Genomic DNA, 17099 nt, shown 5'->3' on the forward strand with positions numbered 1-17099 from the left:
ACACATTTTCTAAAACTCCCTCAGGACTTATGCACGACCTATCAGCCAGTTGGATCAACACCCTAGTATTTGACAGCCTCACTCCTTTCAACCGATTATAGATAGACAATGGCATGACATTTATAGATGCCCCCAAATCACACATTGCATGTTCGACCTTCACATCTCCTACAGTTATGGGTAGGGTGAACATACCTGGGTCGGTTCTCTTGGGTGGTAACTTCTCTTGCACTATTGCTGACGATATCCCTTCCACCATAATCTTGCCATCTTTCTGGGCTCTCCCGGCTATGAAGTCCTTTATGAATTTCCCGAGAGGGGGTAGCTTCACGGCTTGGAGGAATGGTATGGTGACATCCAACTTCCCAAAAATCGACAAGTAGTCAACCGGGTTCTCTTTCTTCCTCTTTGTAACAAATCGGAATGGGAATGGTTTCTCCCCTTTTTTCTCCTCTACTGGTCCCTCAGCAACCTTCTTGGAGTCTTTCTTGGGTAGTTCCTGGGTCTGGGCCTCCATTCTGGGCTCTTCCTCTTGAGGAGGTTCCTTCCTGGTCAGTAGGGTGTCGGGTTCACCTCTTACACTTGGTGTATCATCCAAGAAGAATGGATCCTGCATCCGAGGCATAGGTCTCCCTAATTCTTCCGCTGAAATGGTATCGCCTCCGATCTTCATTCCATTGGATCCTCCACTAGGTCGTTTCGGTTGAGGCGCGTCATAAGTAGTTCCTGACCTCAACGTAACCTTACTCACATTTGCCTTTTCGGGCATTTGGACTGTAGATGGGAGTTTCCCCGCATTTCCCTTCAAATCACCCACCAAACTGGCCAGTTGAGCTAACTGCCTATTCATCATATCCATGCTCGCCTTATGTTCCTTCTGGGCATTTTGCATCCCCTGCATGACCTCATTATGGGATTGCAATTCTCCTTTGATGCTCTGTTGTGACGCTAGCATTTCACCCATCATGTCCTCAACGGATCTCCTTGGCCTGTTCGAATTTTGGAAATGACTCGGCCCTTGGTGTTGATAGTTCTGGGAGTTTTGCTGGCCTTGATTAGGCGGGAGGGGTGTACTGATCTTGAGGATATTGATTCTGGTGCTGGCCTTGGAATTGATTTTGGTTCTGATGGTGTTGGGGTCCTGGGTTCGGCTGATTTTGGAAATTTTGGAAGTTTCTCTGGTGGGGCGGCACATAGACAGGGTTCGGGTTCTGGTTTTGTGGGTTTTGGTTTTGGGATTGTTGGTTTCTTCCTGACCAGTTGGGCTGGTAGTCTGGGTTTGCTGGTCCACGGTTAGGGTTTTGGTTCGGATGGGGGTTATACTGGTTCTGACCTTGGTTCTGATGTTGGCTTCCGTCACCCCATCGGAAGTTTGGATGATCCCTCCATAGTGCATCCCGTTGTCTACCTTGAATCCAATGCCCACTAGAATTGAAGTACCCCGCAGCATTAACTTGCTCCATATTCCCGAAGTCATTAGGCTGATCATAGTTCGGTCCTTGATTTCCCTGCTCTGCACCCTTGTAATTCCCAGCTGGGGGAGGTGGTGGAGTGCTCTTCTCGATCGCACTCAGAAGTAACTTCTTCAGCTCATCCATTTTCAAATCCATTTTCTGCTCCAGCTTATTTTCCTGATCAGTAAACGAGGCAACAACAGCCCGCTCTCGGTTGTATCCTTCCCTTGAATGGTCATACTCTTTCTTTGCATTCAGTAGCTTCCTTAGGACTCTCTTCGCTTCGCTGACCCGTAATTGCGTGAAGCTTCCTCCTGACGATGAATTTGCCAGGTCCTTGGTTACCGCGTTTATACCTTCGTAGAAAGTATGATGTACTTCAATGTCCGCCATGCGATGGTTGGGACATGATTCCAAAAGACCCATGTATCTTGCCCAATAATCACTCAAGGGTTCATCATACCCTTGCTTCACATTAGTTATTTTCCTCTTCAGCGCGCTTGTCTTGGATGACGGAAAAAACTCGCCCAGGAATGCTGACTTGAAATCGGCCCAAGTCTCAATAGAGTTGGGGGGCAGGCGCATGAACCAGGTGTTAGCTTCCCCCTTGAGCACAAATGGCAAAGCCTTCAGCCTATAATCATCCTCAGTCGCTCCTGCTGGTCTCCTCTGCGCCCTACAAATTTTACAAAACTCATGAAGAAACTCATACGGCCCTTCATAGCTCTTCCCACAGTATGTAGGCAGGATCGCGATCACATGAGGCTTCATCTCCCTGGTTGGCCATTTCCCTTGGGTTGTCTTCCAACAGTGGTTTCTCTTCTGGTATTGGTCCCTCTATGGTGCCCTTCTCCTCGTCACTACTCGTGCCTTGGTCAGACAAGGTGGTCGACAGGCCAGAACGAGTGGTTACGAGTATAGTTCCTCGCTTGAGTATTTTCGGCCTCCACTGATCAGGAGACGAGCTACTGCTCATAAACTGAAATGAAAAGAAAAGGAAAATTATACACAATATATACACCAAAGTATCACACACAATAGCAACTCAAAAACGCCATCCATCCCCGGCAACGGCGCTATTTGAAAGAGCAGGTTTGTGCAGGTGTCGTTTCAAGCAAAGGGTGTATCCTACTGATCAGTATGGAAGTCCCTGCTAATCCTGAACCTGGTATCAATAAATCCTCAACCCTCTTCTACTGGGTAGTATAGTGAAGGTAGGGGTCGAATCCCACAGAGATGAATGCGTTTTGGGAATTGTGGTGATATTCTGGAAAGGTTTGGTTAGCTACCACGCTTGGGTTGAGTCTCTACCTAGACGGGAAATTAAGATGGTGTCCTACTGACTAGGAAGGGTGAATGGTGGTCGACATGTAGTGGTGTACGTGGAATTATGGTGGATGCGGTGTAATAGAAAATATGCGGAAAGTACTAGGTTTCTATAAAAGGCTAAACAGAAAAGCAGAGAATAAGTGGTAGTTGTGGTGACTAGGCTGACAGATCTGCAGGGTGTACTAAAGGTGAAGGACAAAAAGCAAAAAACATCTGAAAAGCAAAGTGGTCCCAAACTTGGATATGGACATCATCTTCTTCAACAAACACAAACTAAAATCAGAAAACAAAACATATTCAGCACCATAAAAACACAGATTAATAACTCACGAACACAGATCTACAATCAAACATTCCAAATCGAAAATCAAACATGGAAACTGAAATCTCTCCTACTGATCAGCATGGAAGAAAACAGGAAACACATAACTGCACCTTGCATGAAACAAACCTCTATGAAATAAAAGTAAACAGATTATGCTAACTCGAAGAAATAAACTACTAACTGGAAACACACGATTCGATACTCAAAACGACCAGAAACTCTAGATCTAAGCTAACTAGGCAAAAGGAAAAGAGATCGGCGAAGTAAACTGAACAGAAAACAACTTCATAGCATAAAACATGTTTGGATCTTCAAACAAAGTACTTCTAGGCGGTGAAATTCAAAAGCAAACAAAGATCCAGCGTAAGGAAAAATGCAAGTAAATTAAACTACGAAAGCGAAATAAAAGTGTTTTGCCACTCCGGGCGATGGAACTCCTAACTACGATCGTGCTGACTGGAAAGAGAACTTCTGGAACTCCGGAGACTTCTAGAACTCAGGTGATCATGGTTGTGGCGAGGAATGAGGCTCTGGACTGGGCTGAAGGACTGAACTACCGAGAGAATTCTACCTAATAGTGGATGATGATGAATAATAGATCCTCCTCTCTCTCTCCAAGTGGCTTCCTTTTATAGGGAGGCTTACCCTTGATTTTAGGGTAAAACCTTGTGGTGAGATGATTTTTTTGCCCTTAATTGTGGTTGATCAGTCCCAGCTATCCTTCTTCTCCATCTCGAGCCATTTTTGCATGTATACTGGTCAGTACGTAATCGTCCTGACGCCCTTTTCACCTGAAGTATCTGAAGCTTTGCCTACTGGCTAGAACACTCAACCTGCACGCTTAAGCAACTTGTTTTGCAGATAAAGTTCAAATATGCACATCATACTGACCAGTAACCAAGGCCTAGAATACGACTTATCAACGCCCTTGTTTAACCGTCACATGTGGACTTCGTGACTTGATCAAGGCACTGATCAAGACATCACTCAAGGCACATCAGGCCGAGTTGATCAGGCTGCTGCCCAAAACTGAGGTGGTCCAAAACATTAAGTCTGGATCCAGGGACAGGCCCAAGCCCAAAGACCACCCAAAGACCAATTGCCAAGATCCAAGTCCAAGTCTAAGACCAAGAGCAAGGGCACGGCTCGGCTCAGCGCGCGTGTGCGCGCGCGTGGGCTCTTTCACCCATCTCAGTCCTCGATAATTACTAAGTGTAGTAAGTCACTTAATAAATACACATTTAAAGACGTGTCTCATCTCCTATGTGGGATAATTAACATTAGTTAATTACTCCCTACACTTTCAACTCATAGCTTTATCAAAAACTACAATGTGACCAACTTTTATCCACTATTTCTCACTCACCGGGAATCGGATTTGAAAAAGTGGATATACTACGGTCATCTACGCGGAACGTAGATCGACGCTATATCATTTAATTTCCAAAAATTAAATGTCTCGTCACATTTATTATTGGTCAAACTTCGTTGACCGGACATCTTAAATTCAATATTCCAACAAAATATTCATACAGGATCTTAAAATAGGCATATTTTTCGGTATTATATGCACTGCATATAGAACATTATATATATTGCACTTGGTTCATCACACTGCAACATATTTCATTATATCACAACTGCTTGCAAGTTCAAAAATACATTTTGATGTGAATCAAATTGTAGTCTTTGATTGCATTATTTTAACACCTTTCTTAGGTGAAAACTAGACTCATTTTGATATATTGTAAGACGAAAGACCGAGCTCTAAGAGAGAGCGGAGAAAGAAAAAAAGGTCTGAATCTAAACAGTATTCAATCTATCAATATTAATTTCAGACGCATCTACAAGGCCACCAGTGCATTCATCTTCGAAAGAGCTTCGCGTGGATGTTTCACACGCCTCAATCAGAGTCTGGTAGAAGAAGATATGATTGTTTCACTAAGACGCCACATTGTAGTGAGAAACGTCTGACCGAGTGATTTGGGCAGGTCGTGTGATACGAGTATATCACTAGAAATATCCCCATATATCTATTATTTGGTTTAGTATTGATTTAGCATATCTTTTCATATATTCTTAGTATCTATATTTTCTTGTTCATTTAGTTAGGGCTAATCTTATAAATAGGAGTCATTGTATCCTCCTCAATCATTGAAGAAATACAATTATCTTATTTTAACGCTTTATTTCAATTTTGTATTGTTCTTGGTTTGATCGACGGGCAAAGCTCCCGCGACGCCGGAATCTTGTTAAGAGAAATCCTCTCTTAACATCGTGAGTCGGAAAAAAACACGCGAATCAAGCGTTTTCTGAGTAAAAAAAGAACCAGACCAGACAAAATATGTCTGGGACTGTTTGTTAAGCTCTAACTATTTAAATAGTTGGGGCACGACTCCGTAAATGAAAGCCGGAGATGCATAAATTGTCATAATAAGAAATAATAAGAAACGCGGGCTTACCAATGGCTTATTTTTACTTTGAATCTCCTATATGAGAGCGAATGTCATTTAAAAGTTCGTAAGAAATGTATTATTCCCCTGTTGTGTGGTTGTGTTATATTTTTGTTTAATGATTGATTTATTATTGTTAACTTTTTTTTTGATATAAGTAATACATTTATCAGTTTTTATTTTATTTTCAATTCTTATTTTCTTTTTATTAAACTCATTAAACATCATTTTCTTTAATCACATATTTAAACGGAATGTCCCAACAACAGTGGGACATAAGAACTATAATTAGTACTTAATTTTTTAAAGTATAGTTGTATAACAAATGTGTACGAAACGGTCACAACCATTTTAACTTAATAATAGCTTGAATTCTGCATGTTTCTTAATTTGTTGAGACAGTTTAACATGCATCTCTAGGATTTATATCCTTCTTTCCTAAGCTGAATGGCATAGATAAGGAAAGCCAATTGTATAGAAAAGATAACAAACCGAAACCAAATTATATATCACGATTCTATGTCTATGTGTGTAACTGTGTGTGTGTCTGTGACAGTGTGTGGTTTGTGTGTGTGTGTGTGTGTGTGAGACTATGTGTGTTTAAGTGTGTGACTGCGTGTGTATGATAACGTGGGTGTGTGATAGAGTGTGTGCGTGTGTGTTAATGTGTGTGTGACTATGTGTGTGCGCCTGTGTGCGTGACTATGTGTGTGTGTCAGTGTGTGTGTCAGTGTGTGTCTTACTTAATATAGATATGACATAAATTATACATGAAGGATCGGTGGTCCATTGATAGATTATTCTATTTCTCTGGTCAATGACCAGAGTTCGAATGCTGCCTCCTTGTTCTTCTCTATTTTATTTATTAATTATTACTCCAGTATTTATCTTTATAAACCATTTTTATGTTTTGCAGATTTTAGATAGTTTTCATTTATTCTTTCTATTTAACATTTTCAAGTAGTACTACATAGGTAGTTTATGGAGTACTCCCTCCGTCCCAAAGTAGATGTCACACTTAGAAGATGACACGGGATTTTAGGAGATGTTATTTTGTGTGTTAAGTGGTGAGAGAAAATATAATTTTATAATTGATATGAGAAGAAACTTTTTCCAAAAGAGGAAATGTGATATCTTTTGGGGGACAAACTAAAAAGGAAAGTGCGACATCTACTATGGGACGGAGGGAGTACTATATTTTATTCTTTTTTTTATATTTTATCTCACTTATATTTTTATTAGAATTGTATAAATTTGAATTTGTTTCTATTTTTATTTAGATATTAAGGACTACTTTGCATTTTATTTTTTTTATTTTAGTTATTATTTTAATATATATGACTTCAGAAATGAATATTATTTAAGTTATAAATTGTAGTGTTTATTTTCAATGTGTAAAGTAAAAACTCGTACCCCCAATTTAAAATTTCTGGATCCGCCATTGGTTACTCTGTGTGTGAATGTGTGCGTGTGACTACGTGTGTTGTGTGTGGTGTGTTTATGTAGTGTGTGAAAGTGTTCAATTTTATAATTATTTGGAATTCCAATTTTCTACTCTTGACGTGGAATTGAAAAGAATTGGAATTCTAAATCAATTCCAAATTCATATAATTTGCAGTACTGAATATCGGATTTGGAATTGAAGGCTCCAGTTCCGTGGTACCGGAGCCTAATTATGTGATGTATCTTTCTTATCCAAGTGCCATATCTAGTTATCCTTATTACTACCAATACATTTCCATGTACCATACCCGGTTATCCTTATTAATACTGATATAAAATTAAACAAAATAAATATAGAAAAAATATACTTTTTCAAACTGAATAGTCCAATCCATTTTTGTCATTTCTAAATCTAGCATCTTCCCTTCTTTTAAAAGAAACTCCTACACAAGTTATTTCTTCAATTGTGGATATGGCAGAGGCGTGGAAGCACACTGCTCTTCTTGTGATTGATATGCAGGTCCATTTCAAATTAGTTATATTTTCATACATAATTATGCACTCCATTTTCTATTAATTAATTAATAGTACTATAAACTTAGCTCCTTTATTTCTCTCTCTAAATTAACATCTTTGTAGAAAGATTTGATCCTGCCGTACAGTCCGGCCGCTGTGAAAGGTGAAGCTATTGTGCCGAATGTTATCAAGGCCCGTTGAAGTAGCTCGAAACCGCGATATTCCGATTATTTGGGTGCAATTTTTATTTCTATGCTCAAGTATCATACTCTATGTTCTTGGCAAATGAATAGTAATATAAGGATCTATTAAAATAAATAGTATTTTGCCTTAATTAATGATCTAAGGTTGTTCGTGAGCACGATTCTCTTGGAAGAGACGTGGATAAAACTAAACTGGTCGTAAAGGGTAGCCCTGGCGCAAAACTAGTAGAAGGTCTCGAGATCAAACCCCATGACTACAAACTCATAAAGACCCGATTTAGCGCGTTCCTTAACACGAACCTTCACTCATATGTACAGGGAGCTGGAATCTCCAAGATAGTAGTATGTGGTAATTTAAATTTAAATTCATGTTGTAATTGTTATATAGGGAGATTAAATTTACATAAGTAATTAAATTAGTACTATAATCCTATTTAATTAATTGTTAGGGGTTCAAACTCCAAATTGCACAAGACAGACTGTGTTTGATGCGGTATCGTTGGACTATGATGAGGTTACTGACATTGTTGATGCAACTGCTGCTGCCTCATCTGAAATTCACAATGGTGCAATTTTTGTTTCAATAATATACATATGATCAATTCTTGAAATTGGTGATAAATAATGGTTGTATGTCATGTTTCAGCCAATGTTGTCGACATGAAGAACATCGGAGTGGCAACGCCAACACTCGAAAAATGGTGTCATACCTATAACTAGTACATTATCTAGCTGCTAAGAAACCTCTTAAAACTAAATAAATCAATCAGAAATGTGCTTTTATTAGTTAAAATTTCAGTATTACTATATTTGTGTTATTAATTTACCGTCAATTTGTCACAAATTAAGGCTGGACTATTGTTTCCAAATTAATATACACCCTTCGTGTACTGCCAATAATATATAGTCTTGGTAATGGACTTTACAAATTGAGGGAGTATAATTCCAAAATTGGTTGAATAGAAAATATATGGTTCAGCAAGAAAGATAGATAGAAAATATAATAAGTGTTATTAATAGATACTTAGAGCATCCGCAGCGGTGGCGAAAGACGCCACCGCCGTCCGCGCCGTTGGCAAGGCGCAGGACCGCCGCCGCTGCAGCCGCGCCGCTGGCACGGCGCTGCTCGATGTATCGAGCACGTCCGTGCCAGCGGACGCACACGTGGCGCGCTCCCATTCGTCAACGGCATAGCCGTTGTGTTTAACTTTTTTTTATTTTTTTTTAAAAATCGGTATTTAATTATAAATAATGCTAAAAAATAAAAAAAAAAATTTTCCAAATCCCAAAAATATGGCCGTTTTTTTCCCGTTTTTTCTGAATTTTTTTGATTTTTTTTTATTTTTTTTTCCCCAAAATCATCTATAAATACACACATTCATCATCCATTTATCACATCAAATCATCTCTCATTCATCTCTCATTCATAATTCTCATACAAACTATCAACACATTCATCACCCACTCAAAATCTCAAATGGATTTCACCCATATTATGGCGGAAGCGGAACGCGAAGAATAAGAATACTACGAACAACATCGTGCCGCTTACGAAGCATATGTCGCGGCGAATACCCCTGCTCCTCCTCCTCAACGAACCAGATCAAATCGACGGTACATCCATCGTGACCGGGAGGGAGCCCACGAAAGGCTCGTTGCCGACTACTTTGCCGACCAGCCGCGGTTTCCGGCAGATTACTTCAGGCGCCGTTTTCGCATATCAAAGCGCTTGTTCATGCGAATTGTCAACACATTGTCCGCACGTGTTGAATACTTTCAAACAGGTGTAGATGCAGCCGGCCGGCAAAGTATCACGGCGTTGCAGAAGTGTACGTGTGCCATCCGACAACTCGCTACTGGGCAAACGGCCGACATGTTCGACGAGTATTTGCATATCGGTGAGTCCACTGGAATCCTATGTTTAAAGAATTTTTGCGAGGGCGTTCGTTCTGCTTTTGGGGATGAATTCCTTCGAGCACCCACCACTGATGATTGCCAACGGTTGCTTCGTCTTCATGAATCAGTCCATGGCTTTCCCGGAATGCTTGGCAGCATTGACTGCATGCATTGGAGGTGGAAGAATTGTCCGACTGCTTGGAGGGGGCAACACTTGAGCGGTCACAAAGGCGGCGGCCCAACGCTTATCCTTGAGGCGGTCGCCGACTACCGCCTATGGATTTGGCATGCATATTTCGGCGTTGCTGGATCCAACAACGACTTGAATGTGCTATATTCGTCACCACTCTTCAATGATGTGATGAATGGTGTAGCACCGGCGATCGACTTCACCATCAACGGAAATATATACCGCATGGGTTACTATCTCGCCGATGGTATCTACCCAAGGTGGTCGACGTTCGTGAAGACGCTCCACAACCCGCACGACCCGAGACGGGTTCTTTTTGCGCAGCGTCAAGAGTCAGCGCGGAAAGATGTCGAAAGAGCCTTCGGGGTCCTTCAAGCTCGATTCAACATTGTGAAGGCCCCGGCTCGGCTGTGGTACGTGAATAATATCGCCGACATCATGTTCACGTGTATTATATTACACAACATGATTATAGCCGACGAAGGGCCGAGGGCGGCTAGCTTCTACGACGAGGACGAAGCCGGAAGCTCAACAGCGAGGTCTCCCCTACGCCGAGGCGAGCATACGACGGTTGGCCAGAGGATCGAGACAAGACACACAATGCGCGATACTCGAATCCACAATCAACTACAAGAAGACCTAATCAACCACATGTGGGCGAAATTCGGCAACGAGTAGTGTCATTTTTAATTTTTAGGATTTTAATTATGTAATTTTTAATTTTTAGGATTTTAATTATGTAATTTTTAATTTTTAGGATTTTAATTATGCAATGTTTAATTTTATTTGTCATTTGTAATATTTATTGTGGGTTTTAAATGAATTTTAATATTATGGAAATGTTTTTGTGTAATTGAATTTTATATTAATTGTGCTCGTCCTTGCGGAAGAGCACAGTTGTGGGTGTTGTGCTCTTGCCAGAGAGCAGGCATGAATAGTACCGCCCGGGCCCACAACCGTGCCGCTGGCAAGAGCACGGTTGTGGATGCTCTTACTCTTACCACATAACAAAAAGATGAATTTACCAAAAAGTGACTTAATTTTGTGTACGATCCAAAAATAAATAAATAAACAAGATTATTGATTGTGTGAAATATGAGTTATTAATTAGGTAGTGACTAGTGGCGGACGCAAGATATTTATATTGGGGGGTCCAAATTACGAATATCGATAATTTCATATTTTTAGGGTCGACAATTCTAGAAACAACCCAACATATTACGAAGTTGCGAGAGAGATGGATGAGAGAGATAAATAATTTGAATGAGCAACATAAATTAAATACCATACGATGTAATGTTGGCGTTGAAATAATTAAAGAAAATAATTTTATAAATTAATGATTATTAATTTATGATCTTATAATAATAACATTTATACAAATATAGAAAAATAAACAAAATTTATAGTGTAAGAAAATAAAAAATACTACTATTAATTAATTAATTAATTAATAGTTAATAAACTACGTGAAAATAAAAAACAACGTTAATAAATTAAATTAGTTACGAGAACCATGGAAATACAAATTAAAACAAATAAAATTTTACAAAGGAAACAGGATAAGAATAAATTAAGTCAACATATGCCAGCAAGAGTAATCAAACCTATGATAATGTGGTTACATGTCAGCCTCGTCAGCCAACAGCCAACAGACCAAACAAATTACTAATATTTTATTATAGACACTAAAGTCCAAAAATAGTCCTTAACATATTGCGTTTTTTATTTTGGTCCAAAACATTATCTTTTGAATTACTCGGTCCCTCATATTTTAAATCGGATCACATTTGGTCCATTTTGGACGGTTCCGTCAAATTTTTGACGGTTTTAATTACCGGGTCACAAATCCGTCACTAATCCGTCACTAACTGGGAGAAACAGATCCGTCACAAATCCGCGCAAGAACATCTTCAAGTATGCATTTGATACCTCTCGTTTGCCACCATTTGATCAACTTCTACTCCAAGCTCCAGCTCCCGTATTGATCGGAGCGAATATTTCACGAAACTCAATTCAAATCTTCCACCACTTGGAGTTCAATCATATCATGTTTCGCTCAAAATGAGCTTCCCTTTCACGGATTTTGAGTATTTCAAGCTGATGCGTCGCAACGATGGGATGATTCCGGATGATTATATTTTGCCGCGTGTGATGAAAGCTTGTGGTATGAGTAACGATCAGTTTATGGGGAAATCCGTTCATTGTCTCGCGGTAAAAACTGAGTTTGATGCGGATGTGTTTGTGGGGAGCTCTGTTGTTGATATGTATGCAAAATGTGGGAGTTTAGGTGATGCGCGAAAGGTGTTCAGCGAAATGCCTGAGAGAAATGTGATATCCTCGATGATATACGGCTATGCCCAAACAGGGGAGGACGGAGAGGCCTTGAGAGTCTTCAAGGCTGCGTTATGGGAAGGTTTGGATGTTAACGACTTCACATTCTCGAGTGTAATTCGAGTTTGTGGGAATTCGACTTTGTATGAATTAGGGAGACAAATGCATGCTTGAAGATGTTCTTGCGCGTATTAGTGACAGATTAGTGACGGATTAGTTTCTCCCAGTTAGTGACGGATTTGTGACCCGGTAATTAAAACAGTAAAAAAATTGGCGGAACCGTCCAAAATGGACCAAATGTGATCTGATTTCAAATGTGAGGGACCGAATAATTCAAAAGATAATGTTTTTGACCAAAATAAAAAAAACGCAATATGTTAAGGGTCATTTTGGGACTTTAGTCTATTATAGATAATTAAATAGCCAAATGGGTGGGGGGTTCCAACGACTCGCATGACTCGATGTTGGTCCGCCTCTGATAGTGACTTATCCGTACCCATAAAGGAAATGCTTATCTCTGTTTAACTGATTTGTATTCGTTTTGAAATGTCACAAGTTGAATAAGGCATTACATCTCCTTGACAAATTAAAATTATCATTTACCTATATAAAAAAGAACTATTTTTATTTTAACCCGTCCCTTAAAATTATACATTTTATTTTAGAAATTAAATTTATTTCTATCTAATAAGGTGAAATTCATTCTCATATTACTTCTATCACTTTTTGTTCTTTTTATCTTCCATACTTGATTAATTGTACATTAAAATACTGTTCAAAAGTTCATATTTCCAAGAGAGGTAGGGAATACTACTTATGCCAAAAACAAACCCTTCGATTAACACAACACCGGGATATATATAGCTAGACTATTGAATTCCAAGATTTACTAGGCCAACAAAATTTAGTTTTAGTTGCCAAAAAATAAAGTTAACATACATTAAGTTTCGAGCAAGCATCTTCTTAGTTTTCTTGAGTATCGTCTTTACATATACGTTTCTTTAGCATAGTTCGAAGGAGTTGTTCACTTAGCAACCCACGCCAGTTATCTATACTTATAAATATAAATCCACTTAGCGCACGTTGATTCGTCGAATTCCACTAAATAATTTCGAGTTCTTTTGACAAATTCGAATTGACCAAAATCAAGAACTTATAAATGCCGTAATTAATAAGCAAGCAAAACAATGAAATGCGTTATTACAGCATATAATACACCACTAAAAAAACCTAAATAAACTCAATCAATCCTTAACTAGTAGTATAGTGTAAATTACATAAAAACAATGTAACGCTCACACAATATCAGAAATGAAGGGACGTGTATCCGATGGAGAAGAGATCTCAGTTTTACCACTAGCCCACGTGTAATCTATGTCTGTAATCATCATTGGCTTCACTTCACATCCACTAATTTCTACACCTTCTTCACCCCTTGCAGTTGATGGCATTTGCGACATTCTAATGCTTTCCAACTCTATTGCTACTTCTCTCATACTTGGCCTCATTTTCCCCTTGTGATTCAAGCACCTTTCCGCAAGCCTTGCAACACTACCAACCTCTTCCCTCCCACCCTCCTCCGACACCCGGCCATCGAGGATACTCTTGAGATCGCCAGCTTCCAACGAAGCCAAGAAACGCGTCGCTAGATTCCTGTCTCCTTCTCTCGTATCTGGCGATATCGGCCTTCGTCCTGTCAGAAGCTCGACCAGTACTACTCCAAAGCTGTACACGTCGCTCTTGTCTGTGAACTGACTAGTCTGGAAATACTCTGGATCTAGATACCCGAATGTCCCTTTCACTAATGTGGTCAGGTGAGTCTGATCCACTGCGACAACCTTGGAAGTCCCGAAGTCGGACACTTTGACCACATATTTTTCATCCAGAAGGATGTTACTGGACTTGATGTCCCTGTGAAATATAGGTACTGAAGATGCTGAATGCAAGTACGCCAGTGCCCCTGCTATATCTGCTGCCATTTTCAGACGCATCTCCCAAGAAAGGGATATTTCAGCGTTGCGGTCATGGATGAGATCGAAAAGGGTCCCGTGAGACACGAACTCGTATACGAGGAGAGGAACCTCCGTGGCCAAACAACATCCCAACAATTTAACCACGTTTCTGTGGTTTATCTGCGATAGTATCACCACTTCATTGATCAACTGCTCAAGTTGATCCTCGTCGACCAGCTTCAGTTTCTTGATAGCGACGATCTTACCGTCGGATAACATTCCTTTGTACACCGTGCCTTGTCCTCCTTGCCCGAGAATTCGGCTCGCGTTGAAGTTATCGGTGGCTTTCTCCAACTCTTTTGCCGGGAAAAGCTTGGTTCTTTCGAGTGTGCCTTCGTTTGTTTGATGTTGTAAAAGAAGATGTTCGAAGAATTTCTCTTTCTCTATTCTCTTGTTTCTTTTCTGCTTTGCCTTATATACATAAAAGCATATTGCCAGTAGCATTATAAATCCCACTCCCGCACCAACTCCTGCAAAACAAATGTAACAACAAAAACCAAAATAAAAAAACAAGAAAATAAAATATATCGTTTTTTTTATAGACAAATGAATATAAATTTAAAAAGCCACGCCACTGTTGACCCAAACCTGAGACCTTTTTGGTCATGATTAATTACTCTACCATTAGACCAACTGATGAACACTCTGTATATTATGTTAGTAAGTGAGGATATGTTACCTATGGAGACATTAATGATTGTAGATGGGGGCAACTTAGTGCAACCACTTCCGCCTTTCATTCCGTCGCCTCCATAGCTTTTACGACATTTGCAAATAAAACTCCCGGGTATATTCGTGCAATCTGCGTTGGGGTCGCATGGATTATCAGCGCATTCATCTGAATCTGCTCGTAACCAAAACAAGAAAAATTATTTTGTTTTCAGCACAAAATAACAATTATCTTATATACTCCATCCGTCTCATAAATTGTTTCACACTTTCACCGGCCACGAATTTTAAGAAATGTAATGAAAAAATGAGGTGAAAAAGTTAGTGGAATGTGGGTCCTAATTTTATATATTAATTTTATAATTAAATGTGAGTGAGAATGAAGTTAGTGGAATATGAGGTCCCCTACCAAAAATAGTAAAAAGTGAAATGTGACAAACTTTCAGGAACGGAGGGAGTACTAATTAAAATTATAATCGGAACGATGCTCCAACCTTGGCATCCCGGGTCGAGATATGGATTGCCTTGGTATCCTTTGGAGCAGTTGCAGAGATACCCTACAATGTTTGTATCGAAATTAACACATTCACTGTTGGCTTTACATGCGTATGTTGTCAGATTTCGTCGCGCTTCGTCGCAATTCTGCTGCCCGATCTTCCAGTCGAGGACCACCGGCGGGGTGTTTTTGGCTGACCAATTGTCACTCAAGAATATTGTGGCATTGTTTAAGTCGTTCAAGCGGTATGAAAAATTGGAGGTGACCATCTCCCCCACAAAGGCATAGCTAGTAGAGAATAACTTGTTGTTTCTCCAGTTTCTGTGTACGTCTGTTAAATTTACAAACAAGTTTGTGGTGCCTGCATGCGATTGATGGTCAGATCGGAGAGAGAATAATGTAAAGAAGACTCCATCTTATTTTACTTTTTCTCTGCTTTAATTATTTATTATTATTATTATTTCAAAATAAGTGTAAAAAATGAAGCACCTATAAGGAGGGATGGAGGGAGTTTTTACTTGCGACAAAACAACTGAATCTGCAGGCCAGTCTATGGAAAAAAAGACACGAAAAAGAGCATCGAACATCATCGTTGTTTATTTTTTAAAATCCATTTGTGATAATTAACTAAGCTAAGATTATCCGAATTGATGATATTAGAGTGTGAACTAGGCTAAAAGGTCTTGATTCTGATCATTAGACTAATACTGAAAAAAATTGGTTTAATTTCTTATTCTTAATATACCATACTAAGACAAGAATGTGAAAAGTGGTCAACTTTGGATGGTTAAATGATCATTATCTTTATTATAATTAGATTATTAATCAATAGATTTCCGAATAAAAAAATTGTTTTATTTCCGTATATCACTAAAACACGGTAAGTCACTATAACGTGCTAAAAAATATTCAAAATACGTTGATCACCAAAGCTAGAAGAATCAAAATAAATGTTTTTTTATACACTTAATTTGAGAAATTGATATTTAAAGATTAATTGAAAGGAGAATAATTATGAAAGGGAATCAAGTGTGTGATGAAAAGAAAGTAAAATAGAGAACATAGGTTTTTTTTAGTAATAAAAAAGAAATGTAACAAGTAGTTTGGAACGATCCGAAATGGAATACATGTAAGTACCTTTAGGAATAGGGGTACGGCAACAGCCAGTGCCAAGCCCAAACCCGTTGCTATCATTCGGGCACGACGCGACGCCACCAGAATCACCCGCGCTCTGACAATACGAGACGCATCCACCGCTGAAGCTCCGGTTGGCTAGCCCCGTGACCGCCGCCATGTCGTCGCAGCCGATGGCCGTGAGCCAGTTCTGGTCAGAGAACGTATACCGAGTCGTCGACAATCCATAGACAACGGTCAAGATCCTCGCACCCTGTCCGTAAGTAGAGAGCGCCAAATTCGGCATATTGACCCGAACGTTGGTCGGGTTTATTCCCATGATCTCCCCGCCAAGGATGGAGAGGAACGCCCTTGGCGGGTTAAAGGAAGTGTTGCAGTTGATCTCGAAGGATCGCTCCATGGAGCAACCCGGCCCCACCCCGAACGGGTACGGGACCGGCTGGGTCCCGCACCGCTCTAGGCATCCGGGCTTCGCAATTGATGAAGATTGCGCTGAGACTGAGTGAAGCCAGATTGTGACATAGAGGAGACAGAGTTGGAGAAGCATGTTTGTTTGATTAAATTCAAATATATTTTGGTATTTATAGCAATTGCCGGCCGGTTTTATATTTGTATATTCTAAGTGGATTAGACCTTGACCAATGA

At 39.8% G+C, this 17099-nt stretch overlaps 1 protein-coding gene and 1 pseudogene across 1 annotated transcript; one reads left to right on the plus strand and one right to left on the minus strand.

The window, feature by feature from the left end:
• Positions 1-7476: 7476 nt before the first annotated feature.
• LOC121779517 lies at positions 7477-8443 on the plus strand (annotated as a pseudogene).
• Positions 8444-13287: 4844 nt separating this feature from the next.
• Positions 13288-16989, minus strand: LOC121778537 (wall-associated receptor kinase-like 2). Its single transcript, XM_042175910.1, has 4 exons — positions 16458-16989; positions 15319-15681; positions 14835-14999; positions 13288-14625 (listed from the first exon to the last, which is right to left on the minus strand). Exons 1-4 carry the CDS (start codon positions 16852-16854, stop codon positions 13439-13441), a joined length of 2112 nt encoding a protein of 703 aa, XP_042031844.1. The 5' UTR covers positions 16855-16989; the 3' UTR covers positions 13288-13438.
• Between the last annotated feature and the right edge of the window lie 110 nt (positions 16990-17099).

The sequence above is a fragment of the Salvia splendens genome, chromosome 19, assembly GCF_004379255.2.
Source record: "Salvia splendens isolate huo1 chromosome 19, SspV2, whole genome shotgun sequence".
In the NCBI taxonomy this organism is placed as follows: domain Eukaryota; kingdom Viridiplantae; phylum Streptophyta; class Magnoliopsida; order Lamiales; family Lamiaceae; genus Salvia; species Salvia splendens.